This window comes from Ursus maritimus, unplaced genomic scaffold (genome assembly GCF_017311325.1).
Source record: "Ursus maritimus isolate PB19 unplaced genomic scaffold, ASM1731132v1 scaffold_27, whole genome shotgun sequence".
NCBI lineage: Eukaryota > Metazoa > Chordata > Mammalia > Carnivora > Ursidae > Ursus > Ursus maritimus.
Window position 1 is genome coordinate 27139594 of NW_024425230.1, and position 25029 is coordinate 27164622.

At 47.8% G+C, this 25029-nt stretch overlaps 1 protein-coding gene across 1 annotated transcript in view; it reads left to right on the forward strand.

Moving 5' to 3' along the window:
• Positions 1–25029, forward strand: part of TMEM266 (transmembrane protein 266) — a 137078-nt gene that overhangs the window by 62938 nt on the left and 49111 nt on the right. The window contains exons 2-4 of the mRNA XM_040642938.1: positions 3465–3595; positions 7285–7473; positions 24570–24724. Coding sequence (XP_040498872.1) covers positions 3558–3595; positions 7285–7473; positions 24570–24724 — 382 coding nt within the window. The 5' untranslated portion in view covers positions 3465–3557. The remainder of the gene's footprint in view (positions 1–3464; positions 3596–7284; positions 7474–24569; positions 24725–25029) is intronic.

Below are 25029 nucleotides of genomic sequence, written 5' to 3' on the forward strand. Positions count from 1 at the left end.
GCTAATGAGCAACAAGTGGATTTTACTAAAGTCAAAAAAGCAGCTTCACTACCCACCAGAGCCAGGCCCTGTAAATCCAAAACAGGTTTTCTCTTCTGCTTTTACCAGGTTTATGAGACAGCAGGTTTGCACTTCAAATATTCATTTATAGAGTGCTAGACTACACCTGCTTCGTGCTAAGCTTGTGCTTTGAGGATTGTTTTATTTGGAGAATATTGTTTTTAAATAACATCATCTTCAGGGAGCTTGCTTTCTAAAATGTGCTGCTTGTTAAGGATCAAAACCACTAACTGAAGCAGCCTATTCACTGTCCGTCCAAATATGATTTACCCTCTTCTCCTACCTCATCTTTGCCTTTTACTGGAGATGCCAATCATTTCTTACTCACTCCCATATCTCCTTTTCAGGAAACTATCATCCTGCTTACCAGGGAATCTGTTCCTTCATTCAGCTCATGCTGAGTGAACTAATTCCATGATGCTGTGGAAAATTTTTTAAAAAACACCTCACTGATCGAGTTTGGAAGATAACAAGATACCAACTAATTAAATTTTGAAAATCAGTAAATAAAAGGAAAAGTTAAGCATTTATTCTTTTCTACGTGAACTGTTTCTTAGGGTAATCAAATAGTTGATGAGGGGGAGTTTGTCTTCATAGAAGCCGATAAATGGAAAAGACATGATAAAATCATAATATGCCCCTTTTGCAAATCCTAATGAATTTATGAACCTAGGAAGTGATCACCAACGGCTTTTAATATTACAAAAAGAAGAACAAGAAGATGTGTATCTCCTGATGAAAGTCACAACACTGCCTATATAGTCTCGCAAAAAAAAAAATTGAACCTGAATCTGATTAAAGTCTATAAATTAACAAAAATTTGCAGGAAAGGTAGAGGACAGAAACATGACATGAAAGGAATATTGTTACCATAATACAGACTGGGAAACTTTCTGGGACCAGTGACCCAGCTTTCCCAATAAATTGCATGGGAAAAATAGAATAGAGGGGGAAACCTACTGATTCATTGAGACTTAAGAGTCATAGTAACCAATCATAACGTGTGGTCCTCATTTGGCTCCTGATTCAAAAAAACCTTAAAAAAAATTACAGGAAAAATGGGGAAATGTGAACAATGCCTGGATATTTGATAATGTTAAGAAAATATTGCTGACTTAGGAGCAGTGATAGTTTTGTTGCTATAGCTTCTAAAGGGAATCCTTATCCTTTAAGCTACATATTGAGACTTTTACAGATGAATGAAATGACATAATCATGAGGGGTGGGGGGATATAGACAACATAAGACTATCCATGAGTTGATAACTGTTGAAGTTGGGTGACGGATAACTAGATTCATTTTGCAATTGTCTGTAATTCTATATATTTGAAATTTTCCTTCCCAAATAGTCAAAGAATCTTTGAAACTCATTTTCATTTCTGTTTTTGTTTTATACTGGCCATACTATATTAGTGCAGTAGTTCATGTTTATTACTTACAGATCTCCCAATTTTTACTTATTCTTCACAACTTATAGTTACACAACTAACTAACGAAATTTTTGAGTTTTGTATGTTTCAAACTTGACAGCCCAACCAGACTGGAAGGTCCATGAACGCAAAGATCTTCCTTCCTGTCATATCCTTCACAGGGCTGATACTTTGTGCAGCGTATAATGTGCTCACTTGGGAGTATAGCTTGTTAAAACACCACTTTGGAAGGGGGCATTGCTCACATGGTCTCCCGTTTGTGTGTACCCTGAGCCTGACTTCATTGAGGCTTTATTTTTTTTAATGTTTTTTTATTATGTTAGTCACCATACAGTACATCCCTGGTTTCTGATGTAAAGCTCAATGATTCATTAGTTGCGTATAACACCCACTGCACCATGCTATACGTGCCGTCCTTACTACCCATCACCAGTCTATCCCATTCCCCCACCCCCCTCCCCTCTGAAGCCCTCAGTTTGTTTCTTATAGTTCATTGAGGCTTTATAAAGAGAACAGAAAAGATTGAGACCGACCATGTCTCTGTAATGGAATGGAGACCCATATAAAGCTTAGTGTACAATTAATACCCAATTCCAAATACTGTAAAGGAGAGTTTCGATTCTAATATTTCAAACCTTCTTACTAAGGTGTACTAAGGTAAGCGGAAACCCTCAGTAGGGTGTGGTTACAAAACACGTGTCCAGATTCTCCCTGCTCTTGTCCCGTGCTTGTTCTGCCCCACATACAGCCGGTGTGGAAACAGTGCCCTTATATATGAAAGCCCTTCTAATTTTAGAAAGTTCTCCATCTCTCTTCCAGTTGCTGTAAGACTCTCCCAAGATTTCCTCAAGTACCTTTTACTTCAGCTGTCATTTCTTAATTACACAGAACTTCAGGGAGCTTCCCCAGTTTGCAGATTTACCACCCATCTCCCTATGCTTCTTCCCTGGGAGTGCCTGTGCCTTTTACATTATGTCACCACTCTTTGTCTCTCCAGTTCAAGTGCTTCTGCTTGCTGAGCTTGGGATTGGGAGAGGGGGCTTCTCTCATGGTGATCTCTTGCAGGAAAGACAGTTTGCAACAGTGCAGTCTCCACAAGGATATCCCCCTTGGAGCAGCCTCCTTTGTAACGTGAACAAAATCACCCAGAACCCAGCTCTGTCTCTTTGTGTACTTTCTGCCAGGTTGTTGCTGCCTCTTAGAAGACTTCCAGGTGGTACCATGGCACTGGTTTGTAGAAAAGTGTACTCTGTTTACCTAGTCCAGATTTTAAGAGGAAATCTTACACTCAGCCATCCACATGCCTTGGAATGTGCTCAGATTCAACAGACGGTGCAATTTAAATTTATAAAATAATACTTGTGATAATAAAAGCCAGCACTACACGCAAGGCACTATTCTAAGTGTTTCACATGTATTAACTCAGTTAGTTAGTTTAGTTATCATTCTTATCTTGTAGGTGGAGAAAGTAGGGACAAAGGGGTTAAGTAATTTCCCAAGGTGACAAGGCTATTAAGTGGGAGCCAGGCTCTGACCCCAGGCAGTCTGGCTCCAGGATGCACTGCCTCTCTCATTGTGGAACAACACTTGAGATTTTTGAGATTCCTAAAGCTGGAGTATAAAATTACCCTGGCGTGCTTAGGCATGCTGGAAAAGTGGAAAGAACTATGGATGAAAATTCAGAAAACCCGGGGTCCAATCGGGCTTCTTCTGTCATCTCTGTGTGACACAGAAAAGTCATTTTGTCACTCTGGACATATTTATTCATCTCTAAAAAGGAAAGTAATTTTGCCTCAATCACAATTCTGTAATTGTAAGAATCTGTTCAACATATACTTTGTTCAAACCTAACTTTGAAGAAAGTGGTGTATCGAAGAAAGTTCTAAGGACTTCCATTTTTAGATGAGTTTAGGAGGACTTTGGTTTGACATCTGAGTGTAATAAATTCCTACCATTCAATTGTTTGTTTTCAAGGTACCATTTTGTGTGTCTTCTAAGAACTCACACTTAGACATGCTGATGGCAGGCTTCCAGACGGCGGAGCCCCAGTAGACACCGAGAAAACCCATGGCTCTGGTCGCAGCTTTCAACATGACCAGTCCACAGTAAGTAACCCGGGGTCTCCTCTCTGTGGGTGCTGAGTTGGTACCTCAGAACTGTGGGTGCAACCAAGAGCTCCTTCCTCAGCCCCATGAGCATGGAGGAGCTCCAAGCAATTTTGTCCTTGAGCCTGACATTGAAATGACATGTTAAAATCTGCCCTTTCTCTGAGTTGCTCCACTAACATCATCTCATTTTTTTGGTTTAAAAAAGCAGAGGAATTCTACAGTCCAAAACTGTTGCTATATATCTTCCATAAGACAAGGCTCTTCTGATTCAGGCAACCACGATACACACTTCCTTTAACAGGAGGCAACGGAAAATGGGGAAAACTTCAAAAGCAAACCTCAAGACAAGACTAGGACATGCCGAAGGTGAATTAACAAAATGGGAATTGCAAGGAAGTTTAGAAATCATGAGAGAGTTTCTAAAAGCAGGCTTTATGAAACTAAGGGCAGAACTCTTAAGGAAGAAGTGCTTTCGGTTCCCCAAACCGTAGATGCCACGTAGACCACCACTTCATCTTACCAGACACCAGCAAAGTGGTCACTTATTTTGTGTTTTGCAACTCACTGGCAAACATACCAAGATGAGAACAGCATTCTTTCTGTCCCACCACACTGCCCCAGCCTGCCTAGCTATGGGGCTGGCTGCTGCCGTCTGGAGCAGGAACCCTTGATCTCTTGCCCACAGTAATGCTGTGTACCAACCAACCATGACACCTGAGTAGAATACAGTGATCAGTATTTACCCCTCCTAGCTGGGGTAGCCAGCTAGATAGCTGCTAATCTGGGATCACTCTTAGATAACAGGGCTTGGCTTGCTGTCAACTGATCTCCATGAAACTGGACTCCGCTCAGTGTGCCTCTCATCCTCGCTTAGGCTGGGCTGGTCACCTTCCAATGGCAGTACCAGAGGTACAAGAGAAATTGAAGCTTCTTTTCATGCCTCTGCCTGTGTCACATCTGCTAACATCCCCTTGACCAAAACAAATCATAAAACTGAGCCCAGAATCAGGGGTGGAGAATCATACTCTTTCTTCCTTCCGATGGGAGGAGCTCTGTAGGGTCCCATGGTAAGAGGAGAGGGTGAAGAATGGGGCCCTTAATACACATTGTCCATCATAGCGTTCTTTGTATCTGAGATCAGAGGCTCGTCTCAACACCCAGGCTATGAACTGTGGGACCTTCACTCCCACCAAGGGAGACCTTGTTTCCTCCTGTTGAGATGACCACATGACCAGAGATGGTGCTGGGCTGCTGTGACCACTGGCAGGGGGGAAACAGAGAGCAAGAAAGTCAAGAAGGCAGAAGTAGCCTGTCCCCTGCTGCTCAGAGCCACATCCTGTTAGTCTCAGAAGTTCACTCCAGCCCTCTGAACATCCCATGGATCAGAAAGTTCTCTGTGTTCAATTTAGTCACCCATAGCTTCCATTAGTAGCCCCAAAGAAAAGAGAACAAATTCAACCCAGCATCAACTTTTTTGGAAACACCTGGAGGAGCCAGGATTCCCCACTAAACACCCACACTTTTATTTCAATTGTTGAGAAACACAGAAGCCTCACATCCTATGACTGTCTGTCTGAAGATCTTGAGTCATTTTGTAAATGTCACACAATGATGAGTACTATTATCTGTGCTTGACAGGTAGCAAAAAGCAAAGGTTTAAATGAGGCCTACCAAAGAGAATTGGGGCACTGGAAATTACTTGGTAAATCCAGGTAGTTTAGGCTGCCAACCTGTGACGTCCAAATAAAAATCCCACTTTTTCCTCAATTATCTGGATGATTCAAGCAGGAGAGCAGTGGGCAGATTCAGCTCGAACCTTCCTGTATAACTGCCACTGTATGACTGGTTAGATTTCAGTGATGGTTGGAAAAGAAAAGTTTGGAACTTAGAGCTCCCACCAAGGGTAGGGACTTGTCCCTGCAGAGCTCCTCCCCTATGCTCCGTGTCTCTTCTCCATATCAGATGATAGGATGAGAATCAGGGGCCCTTAGGGAGCCTCCGTTTCACCTCTTTTTGTTTCAGCTGAAGAAACTAAGGCTCCAGAGAAGCCCAAGGGAGGTCAGCATTGGAGTTGGCACCAGAGCCCAAGAACAGCTGCCAAGACTGACTGCCACCCCAGTATTAAAACTGGCCTCTTGTGTTCCCCCAAATATTTAATTTCTACTCCTCTCCATTCACACCATTTTTCTTTCTGACCTTCATTATTTGGCCAGAAGCATAAGACCCGGCCCCTCAGATTCTACAGTTTAAGAGAGGGTCAGGGATGTGTTGGTGAGACCAAAGATGGCACCCCAGGAAGTCAAAGCAAAGTGATCTAGCCCAGCATCTCCCCACAGGGTCTCTGTTGGTGTTTGGATGGGACACTTCGTTATCAGACATGCTGCAGGATGTTTAATACCCCACTTCCACTTATATCAGTAGTGACCTCCTGTGGTCATTGTAGCAGCCAGATTGCCGCATACCTGCTGGTAGGTTGGGGGTGATACTGCCTCCAGCTCAGAAGCCCTGGATTGCCAGAGTAGTTGTCAGGTATTCGCAGTGCCCTGCATACGCTCTCCAGTGACATAGGAGACCAGTAGCTCCACAGAAGTTTGATCAAATGGCCTCGGTTTCCTACTCTCAGCCTTAAAGGGGGCGATGTAGTATGCCCAGTTCAAGTAGGAAGGGAGTGGCAGCCAGGGACAGCTGGCCCCTGCTGTCCTCACTGTCCAAGGCCCACGTGGTCTCTCCAGGTCGGTTCCCCAACCACCAGCAGTACATACAGTTGTGAACAGAAACCTCTCTTCTCTATGTGGTACAGATGGTACAAACATTTTGAAGGGCCTTTACAGAGAAACCCAGGAGACCATTTAAAAGAGTATATTACTCTGGGGCGCCTGGGTGGCACAGCGGTTAAGCGTCTGCCTTCGGCTCAGGGCGTGATCCTGGCGTTATGGGATCGAGCCCCACATCAGGCTCCTCCGCTATGAGCCTGCTTCTTCCTCTCCCACTCCCCTGCTGTGTTCCCTCTCTCGCTGGCTGTCTCTATCTCTGTCGAATAAATAAATAAAATCTTTAAAAAAAAAAAAATAAAAAAATAAAAGAGTATATTTCTCTGGGGCGCCTGGCTGGCTCAGTCAGTTAAGCATTTGACTCTTGGGTTTTGGCTCAGGTCATGATCTCAGGGTCCTGAGATGGAGCCCTGAATTGGGCTCCTGCTCAGCAGGGAGTTGGCTTCCCCTCTCTCTCCCTCTGCCCCTCCCCCTGATCTCTCTCTCTCTCTCTCTCTCTCAAATAAATAAATAAATAAATCTTAAAAAAAAAAAAAGAATATATTACTCCAACATAAAGTCTAGGGACCAAAAATCCTAAAAGTCTAAGCCCAGGTTTTGCTGGTGGGCAGAATTTCCATCTGGGTGTTTAGCCCCCTTGATAAGGATCCTGCCTCCCTAGCTCTTATATTCAGATCTGAGCAATTCCTCCTTCCCTTCTTCCACTGTTCCCCAACTGGTGGAGGAGACAGGGACTTCAGTCCAGTCCCTTGGGTGGCCAGTGGAGGCCAGTGGAAGATTGGCAACCTCAAGCTTCCCCTGCTCGCCACCAGCACAGGATAGATTCCGATGCATTCTTCTTCCTTCCCTTGGGGAGTAGAAAAATTACTTTGATCTTGAGGGTTGATTGCCCTGTTGCCTTTCTCCCCAACTCAGGCCTGCCATAGAAGGAGGAATTTCTGAAGTTGAGATCATCTCCCAACAAGTAGACGAAGAAACCAAGAGCATTGCTCCTGTGCAGCTGGTGAACTTTGCCTATCGGGACCTGCCCCTGGCTGCGGTTGACCTCTCCACTGCGGGCTCGCAGCTCCTGTCAAATCTGGATGAAGATTACCAAAGAGAAGGGTAGGTGCCGGGACTGTTGAGTAGCTAAGAAGGCTTTTGCATAATCCCCCGAGTTTCCATGGGTACCTCCAGTGAGGCAGCACAGAGGTTAGAGACCAGAAGTTCACATCGGCCCCCCGAGCTCTTTTTCTCCTCAGACATTGCTTCCTTAGAAAAATATTTGGGGCACAGAAATATGTCACTGCTAGACAACGTCATATGTGACATTTGCTTGGAACCCGGAGAGTCAAACATTGTTAAGGGACTGAATTACTCCTTAATGGCCCATTCAATCTCCTCTCTTTACACTTGGGAATCAGGAGATCCACAGGGTTTAGGGACTGGCCCAAGGTCACAGTCAGTAGGCGGTGGGCTTGGACTGCACTGCCCATTATCAGCCAGCTCTCACCAGGCAAGAGGCTGGGAAGAAAGCATTCTGCATGCAGTGACAGGCTGAGTGTGTGAGGGAATTTAGCAGCATTTAGCTGGGAGCTTTGCAGATATTAGCTGTTCTCTTTTCAGCAAGGGCATGTAGGATATGCTAGTCCTTGATTCAGAGGAGTGGGCCCCTACCCACTCCTACTTAGCTTGTCAAGAAGATTGGATGCCTTTGTTCCCCTGTTAATTTCTCATTAGCCTGGTCTGTCTTACAAACCTTCTGAAGGTGAATGGGTGTTAGAGCCGGATGGGGCACGGGAGACACAGCAGTTCGATGCTCTCCTTTTGTNGGGAAACCTGAAGGGCAGGAATGGGTCCTAGGGTCTCCCAGCAAGTCAGACTTTTCCCAGACCCACCCTGTTGCTCTTAGAGAATTTTTAACATTGGCCAGGACCTTAGGAGCCACTCTGGGCCACTCTTCGTTCTCAGGTGTCTGTACATAGTTTGGAACATGCTGGCTGCTTTGAATATAAAAATGAAGGGTTGCTGGGTTATTTTAGAAGCAAATGAGAGGGCTTAGCTAAAGTTAAATTTGCCGAGCTTGGATTTTCTGTGTTTGTTTCCCGAAGGGGCTCTCCCACTTCCCAGGAGAAATTTCCTAACAATGGTGAAACCATACACCTTTTGCAAAAAATGCACCCTAGGGGCTTTCTCTGAAAATATAATTTTCTCTAGGTATTGTGCGTAGTAGAGGCAGGAGGACACTGGGGGGAAAAACAGGCAAGCAGGTGAGAGATAGCAAAGGGACTCCTGGCATCCTGAGCGCTGTCAGCGCCCGTCTGACGGGAGGGCTGGCTTCTGGGTCTCCAGATCCTCGAGGCCCTGAGCCTAGGATAGTTTCAAGCCCATGGGACCTGTGCTGTTGCACAGGCCCTACGTCTGGCTTAATGCTTTGCTGCTGTGGCCTTGAAATTAAGTTTTTGAAAAAGGAGCCATGCATTTTCACTGGACTCCCTAACTTGCGGTGTGTCCTTCCCTGAGCACCTGGTCACCATGACACTGCAGTCTGGTGGTCAGAAGTGGTAGTGGGGCTGGTAAGTCCCAGTCTTCCCCAAGGACTCATTTCTCACCCAGCCTGAGCCAATGTTAGGCCCTTTTCAGATTTGCAGTCAGAAGGTGGGGAGAGAGACGGGAAAACCTCTAAGGATTCTGGTTCGGGGTAATATGCACATGGGCAGCCTGTGAGCATACGGTACCCGCTGGGCTGCTCCTTCCCTGCACCGGAGAGGGCAGATGGAGGCCTTTGGGATCAATCCACTTGCTGCTGAATTAGACCCCTGCAAGGTTTCTTCTGATAAGGGAGAGCACAAACGAAGTGCCCGCAAGGCAGAGAGGCTCTTGATTTGATTCGAGTCTCCAGCTGTGCCCCAGAAAGCTGCTCCTGTTGGCTCAATAGGAAGCAGCCGGGGAAGGGGTTTGCCTGGCTGCTGGAGCTCTCGGTGAGGAGCTGCACTGGCAGCCAGAGGGCTTCCCAGAGGAAGGAAGAGCAGGCACAGGGCAGCAGCCAGGGGAAGAGGAAGCGAAACAAGCACACTGCGGAGCAGGCAGGCCTCTCTTCACAAGGCTTCCTGGCTCTTGCTGCATTTCCTGGGGTTTTCCCAGAATTTCCAGCCTGGCCTTTTCTGAAACGCCGCAAAACAACGCTACCTACAGTTCAGGTCAGCCTTCCAAAAGGTTTGACGTAAGTCTCTTCAAAACCACCTCTTAATACTGTTAAAAAACAAAATTCAGTTGAGTGAATTTGCAGATCTAATTGGCTTTATTCAGTGATTCCTGAATAGGTGTCCTGCCATCCAGCAGATAGAAAGGAGTCTGAGGAGCTGTACAAAATAAAAACGTCTATAGGCAGAAGGAGGCAGCGCAAGAAAGTTATTCCAGCAAAGAGTGGATTGTTCAGGCAAGGACACCTTCCTTGCGGAATGGCGGAGTCTGTAGGGAAGATGACCTCACCACTGCTGACTAGGTGATTCCAGATTGATTGCTTAAAGGTTACATTCCTGGGAGAGGCTGAAGCTACAACTACATTAGGTATTAAGTCTGGGTTTGCTGATGTGGGGCTTAGCATAGGTGACTCCATTCTGGGCATGGCATCTCTTTTTTTTTTTTTTAATTTTTTTTTATTATATTATGTTAGTCACCATACAGTACATCCCTGGTTTCTGATGTAAAGTTCAATGATTCATTAGTTGTGTATAACACCCACTGCACCATGCAATACGTGCCCTCCTTACTACCCATCACCAGTCTATCCCATTCCCCCACCCCCTCCCGTCTGAAGCCTTCAATTTGTTTCTCAGAGTCCATAGTCTCTCAAGCTTCATTCCCCCTTCTGATTACCCCCCCTTTCTTTATCCCTTTCTTCTCCTACCGATCTTCCTAGTTCTTATGTTCCATAGATGAGAGAAATCATATGATAATTGTCTTTCTCTGCTTGACTTATTTCACTTAGCACTATCTCCTCCAGTGCCGTCCATGTTGCAGCAAATGTTGAGAAATCGTTCTTTCTGATAGCTGAGTAATATTCCATTGTATATATGGACCACAACTTCTTAATCCAGTCATCTGTTGAAGGGCATCTCGGTTCTTTCCATGATTTAGCTATTGTGGACATTGCTGCTATGAACATTAGGGTGCATATGGCCCTTCTCTTCACTACGTCTGTATCTTTGGGGTAAATACCCAGTAGTGCAATGGCTGGGTCATAGGGTAGCTCAATTTTTAACTTTGTAAGGGACCTCCACATTGTTTTCCAGAGTGGCTGTACCAACTTGCATTCTCACCAACAGTGTAGGAGGGATCCCCTTTCTCCACATCCTCTCCAGCAATTGTTGTTTCTTGCCTTGTCAATTTTTGCCATTCTAACTGGCGTAAGGTGGTATCTTAGTGTGGTTTTGATTTGAATTTCCCTGATGGCTAATGATTTTGAACATTTTTTCATGTGTCTTTTAGCCATTTGTCTGTCTTCATTGGAAAAGTGTCTGTTCATATCTTCTGCCCATTTTATGATTTGTTTATTTGTTTCTCGCGTATTGAGTTTGAGAAGTTCTTTGTAGATCTTAGATACCAGTCTTTTATCTGTAGCATCATTTGCAAATATATTCTCCCATTCCGTGGGCTGCCTCTTAGTTTTTTTTGATAGTATCTCTTTTTTAAAACTGCCAAAGGAAGTGTTATATAGAGACATGAATGTTGTCTGTAGGAAATGAAGAGACCTCAGGAACCCCAGCAAGAAGATGCCTAGTGACTCAGCTGCCCCGCCATTCACTTGTTTTGAACTCAGTGATGTTTCAGTGCTTTTATATTACCCAGAATCTGAAAATGTTAGAGCTGGAAAGACCTTAGAAAACATCTATGCTAAATGTTCTAGTATTACAGAGTCCAGGAAGTGCAAGGATCTTGCCCATGGTCACACAGTAGCGGAGTCTGAAACAGAGCCTCATCTCCTGGCTCCTGATCCAGACTAGCCCTGCTGGGCTTCTGTTTGTCACCTGTCCCTTTACAATATCACAGCAGTGACTGTGGTTCACATGTTTTGCACAGGTGACACCACGCAGAGTTACACTGTCAGATACCTTTAACTGGCTGGGGTGCTTTTGAGTCCATTTTCCCTTTTGCCCATGAAAGCCCTGTGAAGAAAAAGCAGTCACTGTGATGTGGGGAAGCCCCTAGGCGTGGGGAAGAGCCCCGTCTCCCTCAAGCTCCTTGCCTTTCCCAAGAGCCCTTAGTCCTTCTTACGTGCCTGCCTAGCGTAGCCTAGACTACAGATCTGCACTGTGTGCTCTCTACGCTTCTACACTCAGGCTGCTGAGGGTTCAGGGATGAAAAGCAGCCATCTGTGTGGATTGGCACCTTTGTCAGCTCAGACTGCCGTAACAAAAGACTGGGTGCCTTAAACATCAGAAACGTTATTTTGTCACAGTTCTGGGAGATGGAAGTCCATGATTAAGGTGCCAGCAGGGTTGGTGGCCGGCAAGGACTCTTTGGGTTATAGATGGCTGCCTTCTTGCTCTGTCCTCACATGGCCTTTACTCACATGTGGATAGAGGGAGAATGTGAGCTCTGGTCTCTTCCTCTTCTTATAGGGGCACTGTTCCCACCTGAGGGCCCCACCCTGACCTCATGTAAACCTAATCACCTCTCAGAGGCCCTACCTTCAAATACCATCACCCAAGGGGTTAAGGTTTCAATATAAAATCAGGCAGGGGGGTGGGGGGACACAGACATTTGGTCCATAATGGCACCTCCCCAGACTCATTGTCTCTACTCTCAACTTGCTTCTTGGTTCTGCCTGACAGTGTCCCTCTGTGGTCCTGGCTGGTGGTCACTTCTGGTCCCAGGTGATCATCTCAGATTGTTTCTATTTTCCTCATGTCCCCCGTTCTCTTCAGCAGATGACCTCCTCTGCTGAGAAAGTAGAAACTGTTCCAGTGGGCCTGCACCCCACCCCACAGCACCCCCGTCCTTCTAGGGCCCCCCTCCTCTCTGAGCTGTGATCCCCTTCCCCTCCCACTTTCTGAATGTGGTTCCATCGTTACGTCCACACCCTGATGCACCACGCACTCCAGTCTCACATTCTCCTTGACACCATATCCCTTGTAGCTGCCACACTCTCTCTCCTCTTCCTAGCCAAACTTCTTGAAAGCCTCATCTGCACCTGCCATGTCCCCTTCCCCCCCCAGTCATTCCTCAACCTAATGCAGTCCAGCAGGAGCCCCATCTGCGTGGTGGAAACTGTTCTGTGTTGCTGGGACCCCTATGTTATCCTCTGGCCAGCATTCAGAACTAGCAGCCACGCCTCCTTCTTGCACACAGCCTCCCTGTGTCTGCTCCCGCACCACACTCTCCTGATTTTCTTTCTGCCCTTCTGGCTCTTCTGTCTAAGCCTTTAAAAATTGTTCTTTCTCTGCGAAGTCCCTCAGTGTTGGGGCTCTTCATTTTCTGTCCGTGGTCATTTTCTCTCTACTAATTTTACACATGGGATACTTTCATCCAGTCCCATAACTTAATATTTTTCAACTTGTACCTTGAAAGCCATGTCTCTAGTACAGATCTCTCTCTCGAACTGGCTCATATCCAGCCACTTCCTGGACATCTTCACCCGGATCCCAAACACACCTCAGAATCCTAACAAGTATCCGTGGAATAGTCTGGTCTTCTCCTGAGTTGGCTGCATATTTGACAGGAGAATTCTTGTCTCCATACGAGTCATTGCTAAAAACAGCTTTTTCAATAACAGCACCCAAGTTCAACCTGAGGAACCATATCCTGCCGCTCCAGAACGTCTGGCCATCTCAAACCCAAACCTGAAACTGAACTGTCTTCTCCCAAAATGTATTTTCTATACTGGACCTATACCTAGCTGCCTGGCCTCCTGACCCATAACCTCCAGAATGAGTCACATGTGCATTTTGGCTCTTTTTTTTTTTTTTAAGATTTTATTTATTTATTTGACAGAGAGAGACAGCGAGAGAGGGAACACAAGCAGGGGGAGTGGGAGAGGGAGAAGCAGGCTTCCAGCAGAGGAGCCCAATATGGGGCTCGATCCCAGGACTCCGGGATCACGCCCTGAGCCAAAGGCAGACGCTTAACGACTGAGCCACCCAGGCGCCCCAGTTTGGCTCATTTAGAATGACTCCGAGCCCCCTTGCCACCTCGACAGAAGCCACTGGTTTCTAAGACACCAAAGCTCTGTGAAGCTCGTCAGTCAGGTGTGGTCACTACTGGAATTTCTGTCCTTTCTCCCTGCTCTGGCTCCTTCTAATCCATGTCCACTGCCCATGAACCCACTGCTACCCACAATGCCCATTGTGGAAGTGTTTGTGGTCAGTTCAGGGGCTTCAGAAAGCCCAAGGCCACAGGGTACCCATGCAGTGTGGGCTCCCTGCCAGGTGGGGAAGAACAGCCTCCCCCACCCCGCCCCAGACCGACTGCACAGTGAACCCGGAAGTGGTTCTGCTTACGGCCACAACTCTGGTCCTGTTCGCTGCTGACCTTCACCCCTCTACCAGCAGCTGTCCAATCCAATCCACGCCCCTGTCGTCATCATCCTTTCTCTCCCTGCCTCTTCCCCCTGACCAGGTGCCTCTTCCTTCAACAGTGAGACAGCACAAACCTGCAAATATGTCCACAGATGTGAACACAGGAGATGGGAAGAGGGGAACAGAGAAGGTCTGAGCATGTCTCAGCCCCAGCTGAGCTGGTCACAGTGCCGTACTACACCAGTAACCTGAGACCAGGCCAGTTCCTTTGCTCTCACCCCTCATGTTCTGCCATCTCCCGGTCCTGTAAATTCCTGCTGCCTTCATACCTCTTCATTATACTGCCCTTCTGGATTGGTGACTCTCACAGGCTACTTTGAACTGCATACGCGGACTTTGATTAGCCTGTGTAACATGGAGCACAGAGTTAGGCAGCGTCAGTAAGGACCAGATTCCTTCCATCTCTCTGTTCTGCTGCCAAAAGTGTTGGCTTCATTTTCACACTAACGTTTCCTTCAGTTTGTGAGAGAGCTGCCTGCTTCCTCATTCATGTCTGGTGAGAATGCCCATTATTCTCTTTTAAAGAGGAACAGAGAACTTTCCCAGAAACTTTAACCTGATCTCTCTTCATGTCTCATTGGCTAGAATTGGGTCACAAGGGATATGGGACCCACCACTTGAACTGTATCATTTCCCAAAACACTTTGCTATTACCCAATGAGGCAGGAGTGGGATGGATATTGGAGAATCACCCATAATGCACCACAGCCTTCAAGAGCGACAAGTCTCTATTCATAGCCTTTGATACAGAATTAGATCTTTTCTTCAGCTTTTCTTGTCATCGTTTGGGAAGGATCTAGGAACATGTCTGCCTTCTTAGACTGTTCCTTCAATAACCTGGTCAACTTGATTCTCTCACTCCAATGCAGTTTGACTTGTGTTTATCATCCTGGTAGACAATGCTTTGTGTTTCCTTGTAACCTAAGCCCCTTCTCACAGAAGAAGCCTGGTTCTCATTCTTTGCCATTGGACATCACCTCATTCAATGGTAGGGAAGTAAGGCACAGAACTGCTTCTCAGTGAACGAACTGTCCACTTTTAGAAGAGGGAAACTAGGTTTGCAGGAGGCTAACGCATGGCTGAGACTGGAAGTTCTACCTTCTCCGAACCATCTGCATTGCACTGAAGGCCTGGTTGAATTGCAGAGTCTGGGCTAGATAAGAGGCCCCAAAAGAGGAAATTCAGAGAAGCCCAGGGTCTCTGCCCCAGGGTGATGATGGTGACAGAACGTGTTGTGGAAGGCAGGGTAAGACAAGAGTCATTCACCCCGCTTTTACAGAGGAGATTCTGGCCACAGAGAGAAACAGTGCTCCCCATATTTTGGGTGGAAAGAGGGTACAAAGAGGGTCATGAGATGTGGTGGGATAGTCTTTGTCAAAAATATAAAAGTAAAGTGAGAAATGAAAGACATTCAGCTTTTTTTGTAATTATTTATATTTTAGGGTTCTAAAAGGTTGAACCTGAGAGTTCAGGGCTGGACCCCCAGAAAACAGAAGCTTGGAGGAAGGATGGATAGACAGAAAGGGATGTTACTACTTAAAGATGATGCCAATGGCACATTTCTGTCAAAACTTCACAGTTAGAGAAAGAAGACATAATAGGAGCACACAAATGGCTTTTTAAATGTCAGGCTGGGGGAAAAAAAAAAGGTCCAATATAGCAACATCTTTAAATAAGGACTAAACTAATTTTATTTTATTTTATTTTTTTAAAGATTGTATTTATTTATTTGACAGAGAGAGACAGCCAGCGAGAGAGGGAACACAGGCAGGGGGGGTGGGAGAGGAAAAAGCAGGCTCCCAGAGAAGGAGCCTGATGCGGGGATCTATCCCAGAAGGCTGGGATCACGCCCTGAGCCGAAGACAGATGCTTAACGACTGTGCCACCCAGGTGCCCCTAAACTAATTTTAGATATACCAGCAAACAAAGGCTGGAGGCAAAGAAGGGGAAGGGGAGGAACGTACTAAACCAAAGCCCAAAATACTGTCCTTTCTCCCTACACTGTCTAGCTCAAGGACCACCTCCTCCAGGAAGTCTTCTGTGCCCGCACCCCACCCAGGGCAGGGCCTCACTTCCATGTACCCCTAGCCTTTGTCTCCCTTTATCTCAGCATGAGTGACACTGGGATCTACTGTCTGCTCACCATTCTGCTTCCTGTACTGGACCATGTGCTCCCCTCAGGGCAAGGATCAGATCCTTTGAGACTGGAACAGAGAGGTTATTGATAGAAAGAAGGAATGAGTTGGATGAATGAGTGAGTGAGTGAATGGATGGGACTGTGTTAAGATAAGGATGAAGAGAAGGGAAGCCAGTTCTGTTTGGGGAGAATTAGGGGCTGGTCCCCAGACCTCTCTGGGGTCAAATATGAGCCACAGGGAGTGACCAGGTTTCTCATGCCCCAGAATGCAAGGCTGTGGTCTGAGCATCCCTGCTAATTCCACACCCCTCCACAAATTCATCCTAGAAAAAATAAATCAGATTTGCTTCAGAATATGCCAACTTCACCTAGAAGTAGGAAAAGCCTGGGGCGCCTGGGTGGCTCAGTCAGTTAAGCATCTGCCTTAGGTCAGGTCTCGATCCTGGGGTGCTGGGATCGAGTCCAACATCGGGCTCCTTGCTCGATGGGGAGTCTGCTTCTTCCTCGCCCTCTGTCCTTCCCCCGACTCGTGCTGTCTCTCTCAAGAAAATAAAATATTAAAAAAAAAAAAGGAAGAAAGAAAAGAGGAAGGAGGAAAAGCCTTTTGGGCTCAGGGTTAAAAGGCAGGTGCATCCCTGCCATGACCTTGCAAGTGCATCTAAAAGTTCTGTATCTTCACTTGACTGGCACAGTCTTTTGCATTTTTCCCCCAAGGAGAAACAAGTTCAAAAGGACCTTCAGAATTCCATTTTCTTGATGTCAGTAAGATTTGTCTACAATAAAATGCCACTCCTTCCTGTGGTGTACCGGCCAGACCCCAAGCAGTCCCTGTGAACTGGGACTGTATTTTCAATAGGCTAAGGCTTCCAGGAGGCTTCTTGATACCCCCAACAGGCAATAAAGATTTAATTAAGGTAAAAAAAAAATGTCCTGGTAAGCACAGGTTAGCTTCTTCTCTGTAGTTCAAGAATCTCAAAGATTTTTCTTTGATCAAGAAGGCAATAAATTCACAGATTTATTCTTTCTCAGCAAAATAAACCGCCCTTCCACCGTGACCCGCAGGTGCAGGGTGTACGGCCGCAGGCTACCACTAGGTGGCGGCAGAGCGCCTCTGACCACCTTCCGGGGGCGCGTGAGTGTTGCCTGAAATAGCGGAAGAAAATGTAAAACCAAGGACAAGTCCCCAGTTGCAAGTGGGCTGAATTTATGGTGCTTGGGGGTCCTCAGTCACCTGTGGAGGCACCTGGAATCCACACTTGGGCCAAATAGGAGAAGGGGGAGCGTGGCTGCCTCGGGATTGGCCAGACCAGAGCTCAGAACCAGAGAGCAGGACAGAAAAGTGGAAAACAGTAGGTTAGGAAGCTGGCCTAACCCACGAATCCCCACTGCAAAGCGTGGCAAAGGAGATTTTCAGGCTTGTGGCCAATTCTGCAAATCGAGGACTCCTGAAGTGGGAGGGAGCATTAGAGCCACTGTCTAACAGCACCCCACTCCCTAACAAGTCGGGTGTGACCCGTCAGATATGCGTGGACAATGCCCTGGGGCCCCCCCTCGCCAAGTAGGAGCAGCTAGTCTGTAGTATGTGTGTGCTTTCGTGTCCCCAGAGGGGAGTTTTGTGACTCACCAAGGTAGGTGACAGCTCCTAGCTCCCAGCCCGGAGTCGTACCGCCACACCATGCTGTCTTTCCCAGAGTTGGCATTTCCTAGGATGCAAGAAACCTGAGATTCTGGGACAAGCAAATGTCAGACTCCCTGACCCCTGCTGCACGCAGCCCTCCTCCTGCTCTCTTCCCCAAGTCAGTGGGGCTAACCTTTAGCTCTGATGGCATAACTGAAGCTGCCAGTATGGAAGCCAATTTCTTTAGTTCCCCAAATGGCTGGGAGGGTCATCTCTCACCTCCAGCCTGAGCGTTCCTGTTACATGATGTGCACTTATGTGCTCGTATTTCTGGGTCTGAGTGCACTGCTGTGGCTTGCCTTCTGGAATTGGATGCAGGAACAAGGAGGATGCCTGATGGCACTTTTCCCATTGTTCTGGTTCTTCCTGGGAGAGAAAGGAGCCCCACCAACCCTTTCAGGTATTTAGCAAAAGGGTGTCCCTGTGGGCGTTGGGTTGATGGTTCTCACGAGTGGATATTTGTCTCTTTGGAGAAGTCCTATGCATGTGAGCTCATTTCCCTCTCCTATTTTTTCTCCCTTTATTTGTTTTGCTTTTCAGAGTGGCCTAGGACTAGGAGCTCATGGCTTAGTCAGAATTCATTTACAAGGCTTCAGACTCTGTGAGGATGAAAGCCCTGTCCACTGTCATGTGCTCACCACCAAATACAGTGCCTGGCATTTAGGGGGCGCATAATAACTTGCCTGGAATGGAATGAATGTTGAGACTTCCCTTGTTTAGATAATTAATCCCTTTTCTAATGCGACATACCTAAGTCATCATCATAGTAGATACATATAGTAGACATGAAGTAAGCAGTATGTTATGTGCTTTACGTATGTTATTTTCAATATTTTAGAACAACAACCCTGCAAAGGTAGATAATACTCCTGTTTTGGAGATCAGGAAATTAAGACTCAAAGATTACGCTCAGAGTTCAGTCAGTTGTGGGACTGTGACTTGGAGACTCCAGTTGGCACCCAGACCCAACTGATGGAAAAGTCTGGCTTTCCCCCACCATTTGTTAACAGAGAATAAAATTGAAGGAACTGTCTTCTAAAGCAACTGGATGAGTTAACATTTGTAAAGTGCTCAGAGAATTCCTGTTTCATAGTAAATGCCATCTAAGTGTTTGTTAAATCAATAAAAATAAAGCCTAGGTCAATGCCAGAAGTTGGATTAAGTCTGCCTCATGGCTTTGACAACGTTTTAATCATCTGGAACAAATGCAGTAAAGAAAAGTCAAGTGGCGCCATGGGCTGTTCTGTTGACCCTTGACACCACCACCAAGTCTGCAGGATCCAGGCCACGGGTGTTAAGCATCACAGAATTGGAGCCTTTGGGGCTAGGAGGGGGTCTCAGATTGCCCAGTCCTGGAGTTTGAACGTGGAGCCCAGGTGGCCTTCGATGACCCCTCAGTGAGATTCAGAAGGTCCATGCACCCCTTAGAATGTGATGCCCAGTGTTGTGGTTTTCTGCATTTTTCAGGCACAGGGCCACAGTTTTCGTCCCGTTAGAGAGCTCTGCAGCCCTTCCTTTCTTAGGGCACTTAATCGATGAAAATCACAATGTAGGACTGACAGGGCCATCTGGTCTGGCTGGCTACAGGGAAATAAGCTTTTCTGTCGTCTGCTGCCTCCTCCCAGGATGCCATGACTCTCCACTGCCTGTGAACACCTTTTCGGACAACTTGAAAGTCCCCACATTACCCAGACTCTCGCCACCGCCCCCCTTCCCCTATCGTGCGTCTTCCCAGCCATGCCAGCCTCGTGGCCACAATGGCCCGATTGCTCAGTGGATTGCCGGGGTGGGAGAGGCCACAGGAGCAAACAGCGTCTGCTATGCTGGCACTGCATGCTTCTGCTTCACCTTTCAGAAAGGGGCTGTTTCAGTGCCAGGCTTGGGAATGCTTCCTGCTGGAGCAGTGACCTGGAGCTGCCTGCTTCCGGGCCACTCCCACGGCCTTACCTCGCACGCAGGATTCATTGGAAATTCGCCAAAGTTCTTTCTGATTTTTTAGAAGTTATTCTTTCAAATGTTTATCAAGACCTAAGAATATAAAGCAGAAGCAGTAAAGGTACCCAGAACCCCCGCTCCCACCCCAGGATTTCTCTGAGGCCTCAGGAACTAGTAGAACCTTGCAGTAGAACACCTGCCTACCTGCCAGGTGATGCCATCTGGCTGTTGGTATTTACAGACTTTGGCAGCCCAAGTAGGCCTCCTGGAGCGGGCCCCTTGCTGTCGCTGCAGCAAGCTATGAAATTGATAGACGCCTGCCCTCTGGTGACAATTCCAGGGATAACACCATCCTGAGATACAGGTCCAGGGCCTTGATTGGGCTGGATGCTGAAGTATCTTCTCTAATTAACAAGTCAATGCTGATTTCCCTTCTGGCCCATTAAGCTCCTTGAGTCATTATTTAACCATGCAGGGATATTTTGAAACTGGACACGTTCTATTTTTCTGCTAAAACACAGTCTCTCAGGAATGTCTGAATCATTTGAATTTCACAGGAATTTTATTAGCAGCTTGGGATTTCCAAACAGTCCCTCAGCCAGAAAGTCTGCTGCTTCAGCCCAGCCTCTGTCCTGGAGCCTTGGGGTTCATGGTGCTGCTCTTCCAGGAGCTAGAGGCCAAGAGCCTACTTGGATTCTGACTTCAGCCTCGTATCTCTGGCTAAGGAAGCCCTCGACACCCCCACAGAAGCACACACTCAGTCTCAGTGAGCGTCCCTGGCCCCCCCCCCCCCCCCCCAGGCCTCCCTGCCTCACCACTCCCCCACCGGCTGGGCCGACACCTGCTTGCCTTCACTGGATCGTAGCTCTTGCTCCCAGCCGCCCTTTGCCGTGCTCCATCCGTCTCCTGAAATACATGCCACCTCTCGCAAAGCAGTTTTCCCCCAACTCACTTGCCATCTCACCGAAATCAGACTCTTATTCAGTGGGCACAGAGCAGGCCCACGATTCTGCATTTCTAACCAGATCCCAGGTGATGCTAACACTTCTGGTCCATGGAGACCACTTGGTGTCAAGGACCTAGAACAGTGGTTCTCAATCTCAGCCACACACTGGAATCACCTTTGAAGATCAAAAAATACTGAGGCCTGGGTCCTACTCTAGAGGTTGTGGTTGAAATGGTCTGGTGTGGCCTGGGCACTGGAACTCTTAAAAGCTTTCTTGGTGATCCTAGGATGCAGCCCGTGTGGAGAACCACTAACCACAATGCAGGCTGCAGTTTTCCAGCCCCAGGGCAGCCACTCCTCTTTAGACGTTCAGTCCACCCCTCCGTATGTTGTCCTGGGGTCAACATCTACCACGATGCAAATAGAACCTCTTGACCTTGTGCAGAATGGGGGCTGCCTGAGGTCACTCCCCGGTGGGCATGGTTGAGGGCTGGTAATTGAAAGCAAAGCTGGGGCAGGCATGAGGGGCGGTGGAGCTGGCGTGGATGGCACAGGACCAGCGCAGTGGGGCACAGGCTCCATTTACCGCTGCCTTGGGGTTCTTTGGGAACTGTGCCTCTTGTCCCCAGGGCCGTAGAAATGCTGCAGCAGCTGACCTCGTGGGGTTTGGCAAACTGCAATCGGCCCTGAAGGGGAAAGCCCTATCTCCTCCCAGCCCAGCTCCTGGCTCCTGTTCTTCTCGTGTTTATTGTGTCGGAGGCTCTTTGGGCCGGAGCAGAATTTTACCATGAATAGTCGCTATGTAGTGTACGCTCCCCCACGTCCACAGATAGGCCAGGCCACACTCCCTTCAACTCTTTCTCAAATGTCGCTTTCTCAGTGTGGCCTACCCTGACCACCTTATTTAAAAGGTCACCCTGGATGCCCCATTCCCCCCAATACCTACCACCTGTGTTCCGCCACATAATCTACAAATGTGTGATGTTTGTTGTTTGACTCCTTCACCCACTGAGATGTAAACTGCCCAAGGGTTGCTGCCTGATTACGGTGCCTCCCAAGCACCTGCTGGGTACCTGGCATTCCTGTGACTTCCGGACCTTCCCCTGCCTGGTTTCCGAATCCTGCCGCGTGCCTGGTCCCCTCCCTGGCTGCTCACCGAGGCCAAGGAGCACTGCGGCATCAGGGCCAGGCCATTGCCCCCCACGGGAAACTCCAGACATGAGTCCCCACTCTCAGCCACCCCACTTGCACCTACAGCTTCCCAGTAACCAACCCCTGGTTTGCTAGGAAGTTTTTATAGCCAAACAAGAAAATAAAAATCAGCATTTCAGCATTTTAAGTAGCAACATAAAATGACTGAAAGAGTGAGAGGTAGAGAGAGAGAGAAAGCACATACAGAAGGAGAGGGAGAGAGAGAAGCAGGCTTCCCACTGACGTGGGGCTCGATTCCAGGACTCGGAGATCATGAACTGAGCCGAAGGCAGAGGCTCAACCGACTGAGCCACCCTGATGCCCCTCATCCTCTTCTTTCTTTGGGACCTTGTTGTTGAGGTTAGAAGGAACATACTCTGAGGGGCGCATCGTTCTCCTGAGGTGCACAAGGCACGGAGGCAAACGAACGCCTCAGCTCCTTGCACCAAATGTGTGGGCGGTCCTACTGCTGGCTGCTCAGGGTGACAGCGGCCCAGGCACACGGCCTTCTCAGCTCCGCTTTTTAGTTATGATTGCAGGACGTGCTTGCCTCACATTTCAGATGACAATGAAACGACCTCAGTTTTCAGGGCCATAGATAATCGGACTGGGTTTCCGAGAGGATGTGGAGTGGAGCGGAGGCTCATTTGGGAGCTTGCAAGCACGGTGCTTGCGGTGATGCGTGATCTGGGAGAAGTTGACAGGAGGGCAGGAGGACAAGTGCTGAGGCAGCTGCAGGCTGGCAGGAGAGCGGTGTGAAAGGTGTGAAGGATTAAAACAGGGCCACTGGGAAGTTGGGGCGGGAATATCACACTGTGGGAAAACGAGAAGGGGGAGTTGGGGAGCCGTGCAGATGGGTCAGAAGTCAGCTGAGTAACAGAGGCCAGAGAGATCTTACAATTCAAAGCGTCTTTCATATGCAAAAATAACATGACTGGTAGCACCAGTGGGCAGCAGCCTCTAGGCTTCTCTGGGCCTCTGGGCCTCTGAGCCTCTGAGCTGTGAGGTGGAGGCTTCAGCACCCTCGTCCTTCCTTGCTGGCCTTTCCTTCACTGGCTCTGGCTTCTCACCTGTAACTCAGGTTCTCACACATCCCTCTGATGAAATCACAGCCACCCTCCCCAGACCCCTGCATACCCCTCTGCTCTGAACATAGGACACCCAGTTTCAGTTGACTTTCAGATAAACAATGAATACTTTTTTAGTATGACTATATCCTGTGCAGTGTTTGGGATGTACTTATACTAGAAAATTGTTCGTTGTTTACCTGAGATATAACTGGATGTTCTGTATTTTCTCGGGCAGCCCTCCTGAGCTCCGTGTGATATCAGTTTGGGGTCTTTGTACCACTTTCCAACAGCTGGGATCTCCTTCAAGCTTTCCCTAGAGGGATCATGAGTAAGAAACTCGGCCTCAAAGCACTCTCAGTATTCCTTTGCAGAGAAGGGAGCATCTCAGAATTCCCTCTTCCAGTGACACCTTGGGATCCTCAAGGTGGGGGTGGGGGCTGACCCCCTTCAGCAGATGCTCCCCCTGGATGGAGAGGAGGGCGACAGCCAAGTGTTTGGGCCATCAAATAACAACAACATCAACATGGTGCTTTATAGGTCAGATACATTCCCTCATTTAACTTTCAATAACCTAGGAGTTAAGGAGTTTTACAAATGGGTGACTGAGGCCTGGAATGCAAAGATACCTTCACACAAAGTCCTGGGTGTCTGAAGGTGGAGCCAGAAGTGAGAGTTCCCTGCCTAGTGCTCTCTGCTCCTTCAGGATGCCTAATTCTTCCTCAGCAAGGTAGTGAGGTTTGGCCTCAGCACTCCCATCCCCCTAGAGACACCCTTCTTTCCCAGGATCTTGTGTTCCTGAAGGGAGTACTTCAAATGCCCCAAGGGACCTACCAGCGCTGAGGTTCTGCCCCTCCCTTCCCACTTCCAGCCCTACTCAGGGAAAATTCCACCCTTGGTGGCTTCATCTCCACCTGTCAGGGTTTCCCAAAAGATTATCCATGAAGCCCTAGTCCCACCAAATGCTCGATGACAAGATGTTGCCGTGGTCCAACGAGTTTGGAAAGCACTGATACTGTGATCCCTTTTGAGCATGACGATGCATAATAACATATTAAAGGCACTGAAATGTCCTGCCTATTAAAATATCCATTTGACTTTGACTCCAATTTGGGTTGACATGTCCATCCATAGAAATTATCGAGTAGCAACCAATAACATTCTGTGGAACTAGGATTCCATACACCCCACTTTGAGAAATAGAGGTTTAGTTCAAATCTTTGTGTGTATAGCTGAAAAGCCCTGAAAATTCATTGATTAATTTATTGAGCATTTATTAGAGGTGAGCTGAGGGCTGCCTAAATGCAGAGCCCATGCTAGACTCTGGGACCACACACAGACGTACTTAACTGCTCGTTTTCGTGCAGTTCTGACACCGAGCCAGGCTGTCCGCTGACCTCCGTGATCTCCCCCAGGGATTACAAGGAGTCTGTGAGATGTGGGTTTCACACCCGTTATAAAGATGAGGAGACCGAACACAGACTGCTGCTGTGAGCCGCCCGGGTCAGCCTGTACACCTAGCTCCATCTCCTCAGGAGTTGGTTTTGCTCTTTGTGATTCTTCCCAGTGGCCTCTTGCATAAGGTTGCGTTTTTCTGGGAAACGTAGAGCCCGGGTGGGTCTGAGACCAGGGCTGTGGCTGGGATCTCACCCCCGTCCCGCCTCCTCTCCTGCTTTTGTCCCCACAGGTCTACCTGGCTGAAGCCGTGCTGTGGGAAGAGAGCAGCCGTGTGGCAGGTATTTTTGCTCAGTGCAAGTCTCAACAGTTTCCTGGTAGCCTGTGTAATATTGGTGGTGATTCTCCTGACTCTGGAACTTCTAATAGATATAAAGCTTCTCCAGTGTGAGTAGCAAGAGAGATACATATGCAAATACATATGATGTCAATATTCAATGTGCATCCATCAGGGGTCCCCAACCAGCAGTGCAATCTGCCCCGAAGCCCAGTGCCACTGTCACGCCCCTGGCCCCATGGCTCATGGGGATTACTGCCCAGGGAGGAAATCTGGCAGCTTCTCTCCCCGTCACCCCCAGTCTCCCTTTGCCCCTTCACCCCAATGTGGCCTCTCCAGCCTCCCCCACCCCAGCATTCCATGATCAGAAACTGATGAGATCAAAAATGTTGGGGACCCCTGTGTGCACTTTTTT